Genomic DNA, 19,944 nt, shown 5'->3' with positions numbered 1-19,944 from the left:
TAAGTGGACGCTGAAAGATTAATGAAAGCATATATCTTCGGGACTTAGACAAAAATTCATAGAATATGTATTCAAGTATTACTACTTAGCGTGTTTTTTAGTAGTGTTTGTTTAATACACTGCCACGCGTCGAAGATGGACTCAGGCGGGAAGATTTGAAATTCGAAGACGGTTTCGTAACTGTTCAACAACAGATGGCTTCGCTGGAAGTTCTGATGAGAAACGTGGCAGCAGATTAGTATAGGACCGTTAAGGTCGAAACTAGTATAAAAAGGAGTCTTAGTGTTAGGATTCTGTGTGTTCATTTTGTACAAATCACTCACATATTTACTCAAGTATCAAGCGTTAAGAGAAAGAGTTCGCTGAGAAAATGTACGTATGACACCACCATTTTAATACATGTGTATTATCTTTTTGTCTTTATCTTTCAGAATTACTGCATTTCGTTTATTTCTTGCCATTTACGTTTCTGCATCTTTACTTTAACGTCATTTACTTTCGAATTACTTTCATGCTATTTACTTTCAAAGTCTTTTATATTTCTGCAATTTAAGATTCTTTATGTTTCAATTGTCCTTTTAATTCTTTATGTCATGTCACTTCGTTGAAGTCACATTTATATATATAACAAAGTGATTGTCAAGACTATTTGTCCTGTAAATCGAACAACGCTTATTGAAGAAGACAAATAATGAATATGGTTCGAACAAACATTGATAACAATCTTCTTGGCTATGTGTCCTAGGATCAATCTAGTCGATCCTGCAAGTAACCAAATCATATTTATTATAGTTTGGAAGACTAGCGGTTGTTTACCGGAAATCACCGTAAACAATATGATGGTAGTAGTACTTTGTTGTAATTGTTAATTATGTTGTGAATATTTTGTACAATTGGCGGATAATTCATAGAGTTGGATTATTGTGGTATGCGGTAAGTTAAGATTGATGAGATAATCATAATTGCATATAGTGTTGATATTTGTACATACATTCATAGCATGGTCGGCTTTATGGTGGAAGCGGTCAAACTTGGGTTCACATAGTAAGAGACATTGATCCTTGAATGGAAATAGGCGTAGAAAACGTGATCCTTAATTGTAGATAGGCATATTGGCTTTGATCTTGTCCGTATCGGAAGCGTGGCTTGGATTCTAGATATTGAATTGGAAAGTGGTGAAACTTTGGGTTCACAGGGTACCACATGAATTGAGTCACATTTATACATTCGAGTCACATTGTGTGCTATGTGATTGTTTTTGTATCTATGAGATTGCCTTGTATGATGATTGATATATAGTATATGAATTGTCTATTTTGAGAAGAGTGATGAATTGTGAAATGTATGCTTGTTTATGTTTGCATTTCCCATTATTATGTTTTCTATAATAATTTGAATTCTCACCCTTCTGTTTGAATGTTGCCCTTGGTTGGTAACGTGCAGGTTCAGACGAGTAGTTGCTTGTTCGTGGCTTAGGCGAAGAGCTCCGAGTTTTGGTTATTTGATTAGGTAGTGAGTCGATGCTCTGGTCATGTAACTCTGGGTTAGGATTAGTGGTGTTGAACTCATGTTTTATTCGAATTTGTATCTTGATACTACCTTACTATTTTGTATGATGTTTATTGTTGTTGTGAGAGGCCTTAATGCCAAGTATTTTGGATATGATGTTATGATTCCGTCTTGGATATTATTTGTGATATGATCATGGTATGGGACATGAATTATTATGAAATTCATGAGTATTCATTATTTCCGCTGTGTATGCATATTCTTAATGAATTATGTTAAGTAAGATGTGTTATTATGATGACCAGATGAATCGTATATTTATTGATGTATGTTTGTTGGTTTTTAAAAACTTTTAGTTTTTGAAAACATCGTTGTGACGCCCCTGGTTTATATGCATGTTTACTCTGAATATTCGTTTATTATATTAATTTGGGGGTATTAGAAAGGGGTGTTACATAGTGTGTGTTTAGAAAATATTTAGAGTGCCATTAGTAAGGCATACTTTGTAATAATTCTTGTGCGAATGTATACAAAGTGTTTTTGAAAATATTTTGAAAAGAGTGAGGTGTGAAAAGCATTTGTTGGTTTGAATTGTTGTGAGCAAGCTTTTAAGAGTTACTTACCCCTAATGTTTTGGTCTTTCTTATTCTTTTCCTTTCGTTTTAAGGGAAAGAAACTATCCATACAATTGGTTAGTAGGAAGTCCTTTCATTGGATGTTAAGGGACATCGAAGAGTCATCGAATGGTCATTGAAGGCAACATGGTAGAGATACCTTAGAAATTTGGAGGGACTATCATCATTTTTTCCGAAGGGACTCTAGTAAGTATCAGATATGCCTAAGAGGGGGGGGGGGTGAATTAGGTTTTAAAAAATTAATCGGTTTTATGAGAAAGTCTTTACTGATTTTTGGTTAAGTGTTTGAAGGCTTTTGATGGTTTTTATCTTTTTCTTGGTAATGGTGATGAAAGTGATAAATGCGAAAAGATAAAGAACACAACGATATATACTGGTTCCCCTCACAATCCGAGAGTACTCCAGTCCCCTTTCAAACACGAAAGAGATTTCACTATAGTTAGTGTAATACGGTGAACTGACTTTTTATAATCGAAAAATGTCGCGGTAAGCAAGAGTCGCCACCGACTTTTATTTTATCCAAATTAATTAGAAAGGCTAAAAGAACAGAAAAAAACCTTTAAAAGAGATTTTGAGTTCGGGGGTAATTATGCAAAGGGAAGGTGTAAGGCACCCTTTGCATCCATGGTTTTCCATGGGCTCTTAATTGCCTTGCTCGTTTTTGAAAAGAAAAGTAGAAGAAGAATATGGACTTTAGCTCGTAAATGAGCGTAGCCACTTTGAAGATTTATGAGAAAGAATATGAAAAAACAGTTTTAGCCAGAGCAAGGCAATTAGGAGTAATTACCTTAAACTTAGATGATAGGTTTCTTTTAGCCTTTCAGGATGAAAGGGTCTATCCATGCCATGAGAGGGCAGGAAGCCTTTCGTTTGGATGTAAACGGGTCGTCGAGATATCATTCGCCTTAAGACTGTCCCATGCCATAGAGAGGCAGGTAGTCTAAGGGAAGGATCAGAATAGCCTTTTCGTAGGCAGCCAGAGGATACCTCAGCCTTTCGTAGGCAACTTCCGAGGGTCGAGGTCATATTAGCGTATCGAAGGCAGCATCATTAGGGTCGTATGACCTTTGTATTTATCGAGGCAGCATGGCTGAGGTATCCTCGTATTCGAGGGACATGGCTATTCTGCAAAAAACACAAGGCAAAAGGCAACAAGGCAACAGACAATAAGGCAACAGAGAGTTTACCCCAAAAGTGTGCGTGGGTGCAACAATCACGTGGTTAATTCATTATATTATCTTGTAATTAGTTATCCTAATTCAATTCAAGACTTGCACTCCCTAGGATTACTAACCATGCAATAGATATTAACAGTAATAATGGGGAAGGGAAATTGTAACCAGCGGAGGGAGAGGGGAATTGAAACCAGCGGGATAAGATTTATAGGTCTGAGACAAGTAATAATTAAGATTTGAGTTTAGGGTTACCAATTATTCGTAGCCTTGGCAATTGACAAACCCTGAAAAGGTGGGAAAAATAGCAAGTGAAAGTAGGATGAGTGCATTATCGGTTCGGCCATAAATATGGTTAACCCTAATCAATAAAAGTAAAAATACGAGAAAAGGGTAAAAACACTTAGCTTCGATTGGAAAGTTGATGGGCAAAGGTTTGCCTTGAGTATGAAGCATTGACTTTGATCATTGAGAATTGATAGAAAATAATAGGAAGCAGTGAGTGTATGGCTAATTCAATGACAATTAAATTTAATCCTAATTGGATAAAAAAAACAAAATAAAATAGAATAATTATTTAAAATAAATACGAAATAGGACTTAGCTTTTGGCTTGACGTGACGCGTAATCGGAAGGCATTTGAAAAGTCAACCCTGAAAGAAACGCCAAAGAAATATTTTAGTGTATGAATGAACTAAAGACAAACCTCACCAACCTTCATCAAGGCACACATTAACCCTTAATAAAACCATAAACTAACTGAAATAATACCAAAGTTATGGAGAAAAATCGAGAGTTCGAGTCAAAATATCGACTAAATAATTATTAGATGTAATCCTAATTATTTAATTCACAAAAGGGTTTATTTGAAAATAATATTGAATTTTAAATAATAATAATAACACGCAGGACTCGAACTCGAGTTTTGCGGGATGAGAGAACTAGAAACACACTCTTCACCACTCGGTCATTACGATTCGCTGATAATTATAATCAATCTATCGCTATATATTTGAAACAAAACACGCATTAAAATTAAAGACAGAGCTGAACCGCCCCTCTTTCTTTTCTTCTTCGCTGAATTCCTCTTCTTCGTACGTGAAATTTCTCCCCTGCAAAAATCAAAATTCAACCGAACCAATCCTAAATCGAGACTAAGGATATAGGTTGACTAGAAATCATCCGCTGAATCCAATGATTCCATCAATTTTGGCTAACTCTTTCTCTAACTATGAATCCCCATTTGAAGAACTCGAAGCCCTATTAATGGTGAGACTTCATACTTGCACCCAAACTTCAATCAAATGGTCCAGAAAGCATAGAAGCAAGGTCATAAACATAAATACATAGCCAAATTCAATAAAACATGCATATATGCTCGGAATCAAAAATTGAAAAAAAACTTGAAACCGTGAACGTTGATGTTTCGATTCTGAACGTTTTGATGCGCTGCAAGTGGTTGAGTTCTATCAAAACACTTCAGGGGATCGAAGAATACGCTTGGTTTTGCTTGAATTTTCGTGAAATTTTTTGACTACGACCTCCTCATGCTTCACGTAAAAATAGGATTTGTCTGCTGCCGTCCAAAAAAAACTCCCCTGAACCTCATCACATCTTGTTATATATGGAGATAGATTAGGTCACTAAAATTGGAGAAGAATCAAATAATTCCAATAATTGAGATTTGATTTGAAACTTATTGAAATTGGTTATGAGATTTTTCCAAATTAGTCCACTTCTATTTTTCACACCCTTTTTCACGTTTTTTATCACTCATGATTCCAAATATTTTCCCTTTAATTACTCACTTATGATTAAATTCATTTAATTTGGTATTTAAACGAATAAATACAAAAATTAAAATAAAAATCATAAAATATGTAAGGATGGGTTTATGGGCTTCCCATGAGGTCATGGACATATTTAGACTTCACATGATAGGCCCATTTAGTCAAAAATCTCTAAATTCTTTGAATTGACACTTATGTATTTTTTCAAATTTTAGCCGACTTGTCCTTTTGTGGATTTCCGATATTTTCTTGATGAATCATGATCCACCTTGATAAAATGATGAATGATACTTCAAAATAAAGATGTTGACCAAAATCAGAAATTTTGACTGTATTTTGACCATAGTTGACTTTTAGGTCAACTCAGTCGACTGTTGACTTTCTGAGCAATAGAGTGATCAATCTTTTGAGTTGAGACCTGAAATTTGTCATGGAGGTAGTGTGGAGTATCATAGGCCATATGGGATGCCTTGGAGCTTTGTAACTTGATTTGAATTTGAATAGGAGAAAAAGTATGGGCAAATTTTGGGGTATGACAGCTAGAATTATTGTACAAGCCTATGCCTACTATCTAACCTATAGGGTGATCAAAGGTTCTTAACACCTTTAAGATCAATCAACACTAATGTGGATGAAGAACAATCCTCTTCAAACACACCACTTACTTCCAACAATCCTGGATAGTAAGGAAATAATTTTCTTTGAATTTTTACAAGAGATTTAGATGAAGTTTGTATAGCACTATCAATCTTGGATTGATCTTCTTATTCAAATAAACAATTCTCAAAATGGATATAAGTGTTCACAATGTATACATGAAACTTTGAATGAATTTCTCAATGAAAATGTGTATAGAAAGTTTCACTTGAAAGTAAGGATTTGATGAACACTTGGAAATATTGAAAGATGAAGATTTATGAAAGTTATGAATTGTTAATGAAGAAGGTGATTAATGATTATGAAGGATGTAGTATTTATAATGTGTTAAACACCTCTTTGAATGGTTATTTTTCCATGAAGCAATGCAATGATTTAGTGGTAAGAAGATAAATTCGTTTGAATGAAATCATGCAATGGAAAAACACACTGGTTCAGCAGGAACCGGTTCCTGTCTGGGACAACCCGGTTCCTGCTGAACGTTACAGCAAAAAAATTCAAATTTTGAACTGAGGAACTGGTTCCCACCTAGGGACAACCCGGTTCCTAGTAGTAAAACACAGAATGCTGAAAAAGTAGAATGCTGGGAACCGGTTCCCCCATAGGGACAACCCGGTTCCTAAAACCTTTTTTTGAATTTTAACTTTGAAAAAGGTTTTAAATGAACTTTTGAAGGATGACACTTTGTAGTATGTTTATGATATGCATGAAAATATATTTGTGAACAATTATATGTCAAAGTGAGTATTGTTTGTACCTTTGTCGTTTTAGCTCGATCCTTGAATCTTTATTGTTTCTTCAAGACTTTTGAAATGATGTGTTTCTTGCCTAAAACTTGAAGTACTTTTTGCACATCCTTTTATGAAAGCTTGATGTCCATATTGTCTTCATCAAAACAAACTATGATTGAGAAGCTTGCATTTACATTCTCCCCCTTTTTGATGATGACAACCAAGTCTTGAAAATGTTTTGAAAAAGTTGTTTTGTGCTTTTGAAATTATGTTGAACAATGCAAGACTCCCCCTATGTTAGAGACTCCCCATAAATCCATGATTCCTTCTTTGATTTATGGTGATGAGTTTCATTTGTTAATGTTAACAATGGCCTGCATTTTTTCTTTGAAACAAAACAACACAAAAACACATGCATATTCTTCTCCCCCTTTGTTATTATCAAAAAGGATGGGGAAAAAGAGAAAATTTGATATGAAATATAAACATAACACAATGTGAAATACCACAAATATAACACAAATTAAAATACTACAAACATAACACGATTAAACGATACGAAACGTGGTTTTTTACGATTACAACATAAACATAAATAATCCTAAACATCACGAAACATAAAGGGAACAATGTCTAACAACATAAATAAAAACCAACAATAAAATAGAACATAATAATAAAGAGCACATAATTTAATCACTTTCATCCATTTGCTCTTCATCATCATCATCTTGTTCATCTTCTTCTTCACTTCCTTCCTCTCCCTCATAATGAGCCAAGATCCGCCTTTGAGTCCGTTGAATTTCTCGCATTTGTCTTCTCATAAGGTTATGCTCATAGTTGTTCTCCCGCTTGTTGTTATCAATAGATGTTTGAATGGAGCAAAGCTTGTCAGACATCATCTCCATTGTGTATCCACCTTCGGGAGGTTGAGGGATTTGTGGCACGGCTGGTTCGAAGTCAACTTTGTAGAAAAATCTACCTTCACGATCCGTAACAATTCCTGTATTTTTAAGAGCGGTAGCGGTGGTGATAGCACACTCTTGTTCATCCATATTTTTCTTCGGTTCCCTTTGGAGGAGAACACCAGCATTCCGAACAATATGAGAGATGGCCCTTGCATAAGGTAAGCCTCCTTTAAGGGAAGCCATAAGCTGCATGTGGCGCATAATTGAAAGAGCCCAATTGACTTCAATGCCACGTCTTAGAGCAAGCAAAACCATCAACTCAAACTCATTGACCCTGGAATGGTTAGAATTTTTTGGAAATAAAACATAAGCAATGATAAGATGGAGCATCCTATCACTCACCGATAAGCTTGAACCGAACATGTTAAACTTGGTAGCAAGCTGTTGGCGAACTGTGTAACGCCCGGAAAATATAAGTATATGCTTGATTTGGACGTTTGTGACGTTTATTGGAATTTTGCCATTTTTGGAGTCGTTTCAGTCGGTATTAGTTCGGGATGGCGGACTAATATTTTATTGAAGGTTTTCATATTTTTGGTACTAGAAATATTAGTAAGGTAATATTCCGCGTTTTGGGGCGTTTGAACGATATTTGAGCGTAGGGGCATTTTGGTCATTTCCGCGGGATAGATATTTTCTTTATAAGAAAGAAATATTGTGAGAAGGGAAAGGGATGGAAAGAAAAAGAAGAGAAAGAAAGAGAAGAGAGGAAGAAGAAGAGCAAAGAGGAAAAACAAGAGAAAGTGGAGGATTCTCAACCGAATCGATTGCCGATCGTCACAATAGCAAGGTAAGGGGGTGAATCTAATTTATCTTGGATGTATGATTCTTATATTCTTGTTCTTGTTCTTGTTCTTGTTCATTTCTATGCTTGGACAACAATGGTGGATTGTGAGTTTTGTGAGTTTAGAAGTTATAAACATGATTTTGTGGTATGTATGTGTAGTATGATGATAGATACCTTCATTGATCATGCTTTCTTTTCCATTTCCATGGCTTGATTGAGTTTGAATAAAAAGTTAGGTTTTGAGATAGATTGATGAATCAACCATGAAAAGTTTGATGTTAGGTTGTTTCTATGGTTTGTATGTGTTGTATTGGTGTTATAATGATGTTTGGGAGTGGTTTTGGTGGGTATAAGGGGCTTGGAACAGTTCTGGTTCGTTCTGGTTTTTTCTGGGTTTACGCAGGTCCGCTGAGCGGAGGTTCTGTTGCAGAAAATTCTCTGCGAAGGTCCGCTGACCGGAGCTGAAGCGGACGACAGCATTTTCTGTTTTTCCAAAACTTTGAAACTTCGTAACTCTTGAACCGTAACTCCGATTTTGTCGCCGTTCGAAGCGTTGGAAAGCTAACGCAATGAACTATATTATTATCTAATTAAATGATTAATAGTATGTAGTATCCCATTATTTCTATTAGGATCAAGTGATGAGTTGTGTAGTATGTTCAATTATCCAAACTTTGAAACCTTGTAACTTTTGATTCGTAGCTCCGTTTCGTACGCCGTTCGAAGTGTTAGGAAGCTAGTTGGATGTTCTATATGATAGTATAGGCTTGGTTAGCTTGTTATTAATTAGTTATGAGGTGTTGTTGATGAAAAACACATAATTGTTTATATACGCGATATGATTGGTAAATAATCCTAGTGCTTGGTGGTAATTGTTAATGATGTAGGATGTAGTAGTGGGTGGTTGATTTTCATAAATGGTTTTGTGAACTAGTGCATGATAAATCATGATGATGTGTTGTGTGAATGTTATCGTATTGGTACGAGGTATGTGATTAGTTGTCGATAACATGAGATCATGTTCATATGTGTTATGTATTAATGAATGTTCATTCTTGATATGTGACAATGTTTGGTTGTTTGTTATTAACATGATGTGTGGCCTTATGGCAAGTCATTGTTGTTATGAGAATGATGTATTATCATTGTTAAATTGTTGTTATTACAACTTGTTGATGATGTATTGATGGAGTTGTGGGCCAATGGCCAATATTAATTGATGTGATGCAATTATGCGATCATTTATGCCGATGTGGCTAGTATGTTTTGACGGTGAATGTGTGCTGTGTGCTTATTAATGCCTGTGTGGTAATTATGGTGTGATATAATTGATAACGATGTTATTAATTGGTGATGTATCCTTTTGGATAGAATATAAACGGTGTAACGTGAGTATGTGACCGTGTTATATTGTTGATGATGTTGTTGTCATGTAATAGAGTCATGTATTTGCACAGCATAACATTTCATTACGTTAATGGCGGAATGCTATTAACATGTGGCCTGAATTGGCAATTATTACCAGTGGGGGCTTAATGCTCGGTAAAAAGGTGTATTTGCCCGAGTGGCAAGAGGTCATCAGTGGGGGCTAAATGCTCGATGACATTTAGTCGTAGCTTATTGCTCGACAAAGGTGTATTTTCCTGAGGGAAAGAAGTCCCAGCATAATGCCCGGCAAAGGTGTATTTGTCATAATGACAAGGAGGAGTTTTACTCCGGATTTGGTACCACATGCATATGCATAGTCGAGTCTCATTCATCATTGTCTGTCTGTATAATTTTATGTTATCATTCATGTGTCACATTACTTATATATTGATTGTGGTTGAATGAGTGGATTACTTTGTTGTATGATTCTTGATGATACTTGTTGGCATTACTATAATTGTCATTCTTTCATTATGAATTATATTCTCACCCTTCTGCTGATTTGATGCTTGAGTGGCATCCTGCAGGTTAGCCGCTTTGGGAGTCTTTTGGAAGAGGTAGTTCTCCAGTTGGTCTTGTCGGTCGCTCTGATATGTAACACTGGGTAGTCGGGAGTCTGCTGTTATTTATTTGTTTATGACTCTTTTGAACATGTATATGTGATAACGTGCCATTGTGTATTGTAAACACTTTATTTTGGAAAACTCCTCTTAGAGAGTGAGAGCTATACGTATATATATATATGTTCATATCTTCCGTGTGTTATGTATCATGTTATTGGCAGGTGTGTATGCTTTTGGCATCGGTGATGTTCGTTTGTTTTCTAGGTGTTTGTTTGGTTACTTAGTGTAACATCCTAATTGTGTTGTATGAAATTTTAATACTCTGATATTTTCTTGCCTAAATGCTTTGGGTAGAATTGGGGTGTTACAAACTGTGTCGCGTTAAGTTGGTCGGCACATATCCACAAAGACATCAATCTTACTATACGGTTGCCAATCCTCCGGAATGTTACCTTGAAGGAGCACTAAACCCTCATATGGAAGTCCTAATAGTTTCCCAAAATCCTCAACATCTAAGCAAATCTCTTTTCTTGAAACTTCGGATACCAAAGTGAACTCATCAAAATCATTGGTCACTATCTTAAGGTTATGGTAAAATTCCCTAACCAAATCCGGGTAATAGTCTCCATGATCACTCACAAAATTTGCAACACCGGCATTAGCTAACCTAGCATTTAAATTAAAGCTATGAGTTGGGAAATCATGAAGTTTACCGTACTTAGCCGGAAGGAGTTTCCGACTACGAATGTTGAATGTGAGTCTCCGACTCTTGACAGTTGGTTGGAACTCTTGAGGATCTTCACTTGTCTCTCCAATCTTATTCTTTCCCTTTGCACTTCTTGAAACTTTGGGTGCCATGGTTGAAAGAAGTTGAGAGTTAGGGTTTGATATGGGATTTTTAGATTTGGAGAGTGGACGATGATTTGAGTGAAATGTGTGAAAGAGTGGAGGATTATATAGTGTTTAGAGGTAGTGGGTAATTTAATTTGGAGAGTTATGGTGAGATAATGGGGTTTTAATTTGGTTTGACAATGAAGGTGGAAGGTTTGAAGAAGATGAAGATGAATGTTGAATGAGAGTGAATGTGAGTAAATGAGAGTGAATGTGTGGTGTGAAGTGATATAATGTATATTGAAGTAAAATAAAGAAAATAAAAAAAAAATAATAAGCAAAACAATATCATCCACACATTACTTTCACGTACAGCCAAAATATAAGTGAAAAAACTGGAAAATGTACGTGGGAACCGGTTCGTCCCTACATGGGAACCGGTTCCTGAGACACACAAAAACATTGCCTCTGGAATTTACTATGGGGAACCGGTTCGTCCCACATGGGAACCGGTTCCTGGACTGAAAAAGTCCAAAAACTTTAATTTTATGAAATATAAAGCATACATATCATACATAAATACCAAGGCATAATATATGAACATTCATAAACCACTTTTTATCACACAAAATGTTAGAAACGTGTACCTTTGATTTATGATAATGACGAACGAATTTAAACATCACCTTCATCTAAAATTCCAAGCTCTCGTCGAATTTTGTAAAACGATTCTTTTGGGAGAGGCTTGGTGAAGATATCCGCAAGTTGATTATGAGTATCTACAAAAGTGACTTCAACATCTCCTTTAAGCACATGATCGCGAAGAAAATGATGTCAAATGTCTATGTGTTTGGTTCTTGAATGCATGACCGGATTCTTTGTGATATTTATAGCACTTGTATTGTCGCATCGAAGAGGAATGCATCCGAGATCAAGTCCGTAGTCACGAAGTTGTTGCTTAAGCCAAAGAATTTGTGCACAACAACTACCTGCTGCTATGTATTCCGCTTCGGCCGTACTAAGAGCAACACATGCTTGTTTTTTACAAGCCCATGATACTAATGCATTTCCAAGAATGTGACAAGTACCACTTGTGCTTTTACGATCAGTTTTACATCCTGCATAATCCGCGTCAGAATAACCAATTAAATTGCAAACACTACCTTTAGGATACCATAAGCCAACGTTGGTCGTTCCTTTGAGATACTTCATGATCCTTTTAACCGCCATAAGATGTGATTCCTTTGGATTTGCTTGAAAGCGAGCACAAAGACAAACACTAAACATTATGTCAGGACGGCTTGCCGTCAAATATAATAAAGAACCAATCATACCTCGATACTTGGTAATATCAATTGGAGTACCGGATTCATCTTGATCAACATATGTACCGGAGCCCATTGGAGTATTCATCGCTTTACAATTGTCCATATCAAACTTCTTCAATAGTTCTTTACAATATTTGGATTGATTGATAAAGATTCCTTCTTTGAGTTGCTTAATTTGTAGTCCAAGAAAGTAGTTCATCTTTCCCATCATAGACATCTCGAATTCTCCTTGCATCATCAATGAGAATTCCTCACACATTTCTTTGTTAGTCGATCCAAAAATGATATCATCAACATAGACTTGAACCAATAAAGTGTTACTCTTGATTTTCTTAATGAACAAAGTTTTATCAACCTTACCCTTTTCGAAACCCTGTTCACACAAAAAATTGCTAATTCTATCATACCATGCTCTTGGTGCTTGCTTTAAGCCATAAAGAGCCTTTCTCAACTTAAAGACATGTGTAGGATTCTTGAAGTCTTCAAATCCCGGGGGTTGTTTGACATAGACTTCTTCATTGATGTAGCCATTCAAGAATGCGCTCTTGACGTCCATTTGATAAAGCTGAAAATTTAATGAACATGCATAAGCAAGTAAAAGACGAATAGCTTCTAACCTTGCAACCGGAGCAAATGTTTATTCAAAGTCAATTCCTTCTTCTTGATTGTAACCTTGGGCCACCAACCTTGCTTTGTTTCGAACAATTATACCATTTTCATCAAGTTTGTTCTTAAACACCCATCGAGTACCTATTATGTGTTTATTACTTGGTCTAGGAACAAGTTCCCAAACTTGATTTCTCTCGAATTGATTTAATTCTTCTTGCATTGCATTTATCCATTGATCGTCTCCTAAGGCTTCATCAACTTTGGAAGGTTCAATTTGTGAAACAAAAGCCATGTGTAAGCAAGCATCTTTGAGATTTAATCTTGTTGCAACTCCTTGGCTAATATCACCAATAACTTTATCAATAGGATGATCTCTATGAGTTCTCCATTCTTTTGGTAGATCATTGGTGTTTGATTCTTGTTGTACACTTTCTTGTTGAACACTTTCTTGTTGAACTTCCGGTGCCTTCACAATTGTATCATTTGAAAGTTCTTCCGAGGGTAAATCTAAATGATCATCATCATCACAAACAACTATTTCCTCTTTGGAGGTGTTAGTCTCATCAAAAGATACATGCATGGATTCTTCAATAGTTAAAGTTCTTTTATTATAAATTCTATATGCTTTACTAGAAAGAGAATAACCAAGAAATATACCTTCGTCGGATTTCTCATCAAACTTACCAAGGTTGTCTTTGTCATTGTTGAGAACAAAGCACTTGCATCCAAAAATGTGAAAGTGAGCAATGTTTGGCTTTCTTCCTTTGAAGAGTTCATATGGAGTCTTCTTTAAGATAGGTCTAATGATTACTCGATTTCCAACATAACATGCCGTACTAACCGCATCCGCCCAAAAGTATTTAGGAAGATTTGCATCACTAAGCATTGTTCTTGCAAGTTCTACTAGAAACCTATTTTTCCTTTCAACTACTCCATTTTGTTGTGGAGTTCTTGGTGCTGAAAAATTATGAGAGATACCATGTTCTTCACAAAATTCTTCAAATGATGCATTTTGAAACTCTCCACCATGATCACTTCTTATGGATACAATCTTTAATGACTTCTCATTTTGGATTTGTTTTGCATATTTCTTAAAGGCTTTAAAAGCATCACTTTTCTGCACAAGAAACAAAGTCCAAGAATATCTAGAATAATCATCAACAATAACTAAAGCGTATACATTACCTCCGAAGCTTCTTGTCCTTGATGGACCAAATAAATCCATATGCAATAATTGAAGTGGTCTTGTTGTAGTCACCACATTCTTTGGTTTGAAAGATGATTTGGTTTGCTTTCCCTTTTGACATGCATCACATAGTTTATCTTTGACAAACTTTATCTTAGGTAAGCCAACAACAAGATCATGTTTGGTTAACTTATTTAAATGATCCATATGAATATGGGCTGCTCTTTTATGCCATAACCATGATTCATTATTGTTTACCAAAAGACATTTTACTTTCAAAGATAAATCATTTAAAGAAATCATAAAAATGTTATTAATTCTTGTACCTTTGAGTTTTACCTCATTGGTGACTTCATCGATGATCAAGCATTCTTCCTTAGTGAATTTGATCTTGAAGCCTTTGTCACAAAGTTGGCTAATGCCTAGAAGATTATGCTTTAGTCCTTCAACATAAAGAACATCTTCAATGGATGTGAAAGGTGGTGCACCAACTTTGCCTTTGCCAAGAATTCTTCCCTTATTGTTGTCTCCATAAGTGAAAAAACCCTTGGCCTTTAACCTTAGATCTGAAAATTGGTTTAAGTCACCCGTCATATGCTTTGAACAACCACTATCTAGATACCATAGGTTTGAGGTGGTCTTCAAGCATGCCTACAAAACAAATTAAGTTTTGTTAGGTACCCAAACGGCTTTGGGTCCATCATAGTTAGTTCCTTTCTTCACCCATACATAATGTCCACTAGGAACACTAAAGTTCCTTACATAACAAGCATTGGGTGTGTGACCAATAATACCACAATAAAAACAAGTAGGTTCAAAGTTACTTCTATATCTAGGAGGATAAGATTTCTTCTTAACAAAGTTCTTTCTTTTAGGATAATGTTGCATTACTTTAGGCTTGATCACTTTCTCTTGAATTGGTTGGTTACTAGCCTTGACAAATATAGTCTTGTTAGATCTTGGTTTATCAAATTTAGAGAAACCAAGTCCGCTCTTATCATTGGAGTATCTTTGTGTGCTAAGAACATTTTCCAATCCAATTTGCTCTTTTTCATATCTTTCTAAAACACGTTTTAATTGGACAATTTGGAAGGAAAGTGATTCACAATTCTTGCATGCAACATTATCTTCTTGAACACTAATCATTTTTTCTTTGTCATCTTTATGTTCTACTTCAATTATCTTAACCTTCTCTTCCAAAGATGATATTATTTTCTTTTGAGATGAGATAGTTTTATAGAGAATTTTGCATTCTTTTAATAATTCATCTATTGCACCTTGTGCACCATTATCAAAAAGAGAATCATCATAACTAACCCCGCCTTCTTCATCGTCGGAGTGGTGTGATGCCATTAGTGCTAGGTTTGCACTTTCGTCACTATCGGAGTCCGATGAGGAACTTACTTCATTATCTTCCCATGCTATGTAGGCCTTTTTATTTTTGAACTCCTTTTTGCCTTTGAATCCATTCTTCTTCGAAAGCTTTGGGCATTCCGGCTTTATGTGTCCTTGTTTCCCACATTCATAGCATGTAACTTCTTGTGATGAAGTGGATGCTTCTTTATCCTTATGCTTTGAGAATTTCTTTCTTTTGACATAGTTAGCATTATCAATATTATTTTTATTACCAAAAAATTTGCCTAACCTTTTTACAAGAAGCAAGAAATTTTCATCTTCATCCGATGCATCTTTCATTTTGCTTTCTTTTGAATCTACCTTTAATGCAATGCCTTTGGATTTCTTCTCTAAGTTCTCATGCTTTTCCAATCTTCCAAGTTCCGTCTCATATTCTTGAAGTTTTCCAAATAGTGTTGCGGAAGTAAATTTTGATAAATTTTTCTTTTCGGATATCGCCGTCACTTTTGGTTGCCACTCCCTTGTCAAATATTTGAGTACTTTAAGATTAAGTTCTTCGGTAGTAAGAGTCTTACCAAGTGCCTTCAAGTGATTTATCAAATGTACGAATCGTTTTTGCAAATCGAGAATAGTTTCTCCGGGCTTCATTCTAAACAGTTCGTACTCTTGGCTTAAAGTATTCAATCTTGATCTTTTAACTTCAGTGGTACCTTCATGAGTTTCTACAAGAGTATCCCATATTTCCTTTGATGTTGTACATGCCGATACTCGGAAAAATTCATCCATACTAAGAGCACCTTAAAGGAGATTGACCGCCTTTTTGTCAGCAAGAACCCTCTTTCTATCGTTATCATCCCATGACGCTTTAGGTTTATCCGATCCAACACCGTTAACGACAGTTACAGGAACATGAGGACCTTGTAGGACAGCCTCCCATACTTCTTCTCCTTGTGCTTCTAGATGAGCCTTCATACGGATTTTCCAAAAGTCAAAGTATTCACCACAAAACAATGGAGGCTTGTTGTTAGAACCACCATCTCTGAAAACCGGATTTTGATTTGCGGAAGCCATTCTGGATCTTTAGGAACAAGTTACCTATAACTTGCTCTGATGCCAAATGTAAGTATCATATATGCCTAAGAGGGGGGGGGGGGTGAATTAGGTTTTCAAAAATTAATCGGTTTTATGAGAAAGTCTTTACTGATTTTTGGTTAAGTGTTTGAAGGCTTTTGATGGTTTTTATCTTTTTATTGGTAATGGTGATGAAAGCGATAAATGCGAAAAGATAAAGAACACAACGATATATACTGGTTCCCCTCACAATCCGAGAGTACTCCAGTCCCCTTTCAAACACGAAAGAGATTTCACAATAGTTAGAATTATTGTACAAGCCTATGCCTACTATCTAACCTATAGGGTGATCAAAGGTTCTTAACACCTTTAAGATCAATCAACACTAATGTGGATGAAGAACAATCCTCTTCAAAAACACCACTTACTTCCAACAATCCTGGATAGTAAGGAAATAATTTTCTTTGAATTTTTACAAGAGATTTAGATGAAGTTTGTATAGCACTATCAATCTTGGATTGATCTTCTTCTTCAAATAAACAATTCTCAAAATGGATATAAGTGTTCACAATGTATGCATGAAACTTTGAATGAATTTCTCAATGAAAATGTGTATAGAAAGTTTCACTTGAAAGTAAGGATTTGATGAACACTTGGAAATATTGAAAGATGAAGATTTATGAAAGTTATGAATTGTTAATGAAGAAGGTGATTAATGATTATGAAGGATGTAGTATTTATAATGTGTTAAACACCTCTTTGAATGGTTATTTTTCCATGAAGCAATGCAATGATTTAGTGGTAAGAAGATAAATTCGTTTGAATGAAATCATGCAATGGAAAAACACACTGGTTCAGCAGGAACCGGTTCCTGCCTGGGACAACCCGGTTCCTGCTGAACGTTACAGCAGAAAAATTCAAATTTTGAACTGAGGAACTGGTTCCCACCTAGGGACAACCCGGTTCCTAGTAGTAAAACACAGAATGCTGAAAAAGTAGAATGCTGGGAACCGGTTCCCCCATAGGGACAACCCGGTTCCTAAAACCTTTATTTTGAATTTTAACTTTGAAAAGGGTTTTAAATGAACTTTTTAAGGATGACACTTTGTAGTATGTTTATGATATGCATGAAAATATATTTGTGAACAATTATATGTCAAAGTGAGTATTGTTTGTACCTTTGTCGTTTTAGCTCGATCCTTGAATCTTTATTGTTTCTTCAAGACTTTTGAAATGATGTGTTTCTTGCCTAAAACTTGAAGTACTTTTTGCACATCCTTTTATGAAAACTTGATGTCCATATTGTCTTCATCAAAACAAATTATGCTTGAGAAGCTTGCATTTACAACTCTGAGGGACAAGATCATTTATTTGTAGGCAACATCGAAGGGACGTCTAGGAACTATGATCTTTACTTTGAAGGGACTATGATGATATATCTTAGGATCATCTTTTGCTAAAGTACCTCTACGTTCGAGGAACATGACCATTATATCAAGAAGGCAACCAAGAGAGAATACCCTAGAGGTGGGTGAGTGCAAGTGTATTGTATTTATCTTGGAATTAATTGTTAGCTATGTTCAGTTTTATCTTCCCATACAATCCTATTAACATACATCTAGCAGTTAAATATATACAGAAAATTAAAGTGCGGAAAAAGTAAAGGTTCCCACGCTATTACATGGCTTAGGGATGGGGATTACAAATTCAAACGAATGAGGATAAAAATTATTACATCTATTACAAAAAAACACTTTAAATGAGAATTAAAGTAAATAAATGTGCAAAGCTAAGTAACTTGCGAGCGTCCAAAAAAATGTTCAATGTCCTCAAAGATAGTACCTCACAATCAAAACGAAATATTAGTAATGACATATGCGAAAATGGCAAAGTTATAAACAGTCATGGATAAAAAGAAAATCTAAATAAAGACTAAATTAAATTCTTAAGAGAAAATGAACATTTAGTTGAATTTTTAATATCTAATAAAAAAACTAATCGACATATTTTTTGTGTTTTTAATAATAGTGAAAAAATAAAATCTATCTAAGGATGTTTTTGTATTTTTGATAAAAAACTATATTAAATGCAACATTTTTAGATTTTTGTGTTCACACCTAATTAATCAAAAGAAAATTATCATTTTATATTTTTTATGATTTTATAAGTTAAAAACCTAAGTCAGCAAATGTCCTGATAACAATACAAAATGTATTTATTCAAATTGAAATTAGTCTAACTACCAACACCGCACTTCATGTCTCTTGAAGTAACCTAAAGTAGTACTATAGGGCATTGGTATACAGGGAATTGGAAATGATTCTTTCAATTGTAATATATGCTAGAATATGTTAGTATTGGGTAGTTAATTTTGTTTGTTGGTTTTAGCTGTAATGACTTATTGTGACTGTGTTGGATAGTTCAGCAGGGCTGTGATTTATCACTCCTGGAGGTGCAGTTCTGTTCCAGGTGGTGGATTTTGTACTATCTTAGTCTTATTTTGCACATCTTGTTCTTAGTATAAACATTATAATATAATTTTACTTCTTCAAAAAAAAAACTTGTTCCAAGATCCGTTCAAACCAAAACATCATCTAAACTAAATTCGGAGAAACCCCATATAAATTGCAGTCACAACGAAAAAAAGTGAAAGAGGCTACCGTTCTGATTATAGTCACGGGAGAGAGTTGCTCGGTGGAGGTGCCGTCGGAATTGACTGGATCGGCATGGTTCGCGCACCGTGAAGGCTTCATGGAGAGGATCGGCGACAAATCGATGGCAGAAGCAAGCTTCTCGCGGCTGCTCCGATTGTGTTGCTCCGTGGCTGAGGTTTGTGCCGGCTGGTACTACGTCGAAATTGGTGGCCGCTGCGGTATTGCACGAGCGGCGTTGACGTTGTGGATTTGTCCGTTGCTTAGCGTTTCTGGCACCGTCGGAGAGTCTGTGAGTGGAAAGGCGCGATCGAGACTGCTTCTGTTAGGATGCTAAATCTAAACCCTAACAAAATTATAGAAAAGCTATAAAACTAAGAGAAATATAAAACTAAGCTATAAAATTAAACTTCATTTCATTTCTTTGATTGATTCCAAATGTCTCTATGAGACTATATTATATAACATTCTTAATGGATAATAATAACATAAAAGCCCAAACACTACTAAAAGCCCAATAACCATACTAATAATATAAGTTCTATTATTACCCTTCTAACAATAACAATACTACTAATATAAATCATATAATACCCTTCTATCATTGCCGCGGGGTTCACTTGAACCTTGTCCTCAAGGTTCTAAAATAAAGCTTAAGATGCTAAATTGTGA

At 35.4% G+C, this 19,944-nt stretch overlaps 1 protein-coding gene across 1 annotated transcript in view; it reads left to right on the top strand.

Annotated features, from left to right (window-relative positions):
- The window catches only part of LOC131649732 (uncharacterized), a 40,241-nt gene extending 20,632 nt beyond the window's left edge, over nt 1-19,609 (top strand). Inside the window, exon 4 of the mRNA XM_058919489.1 lies at nt 19,253-19,609. Coding sequence (XP_058775472.1) covers nt 19,253-19,609 — 357 coding nt within the window. The remainder of the gene's footprint in view (nt 1-19,252) is intronic.
- The last annotated feature ends 335 nt before the right edge of the window (nt 19,610-19,944 follow it).

The sequence above is a fragment of the Vicia villosa genome, linkage group LG2, assembly GCF_029867415.1.
Source record: "Vicia villosa cultivar HV-30 ecotype Madison, WI linkage group LG2, Vvil1.0, whole genome shotgun sequence".
NCBI lineage: Eukaryota > Viridiplantae > Streptophyta > Magnoliopsida > Fabales > Fabaceae > Vicia > Vicia villosa.
This window is presented reverse-complemented; position numbering and strand designations above follow the sequence as displayed.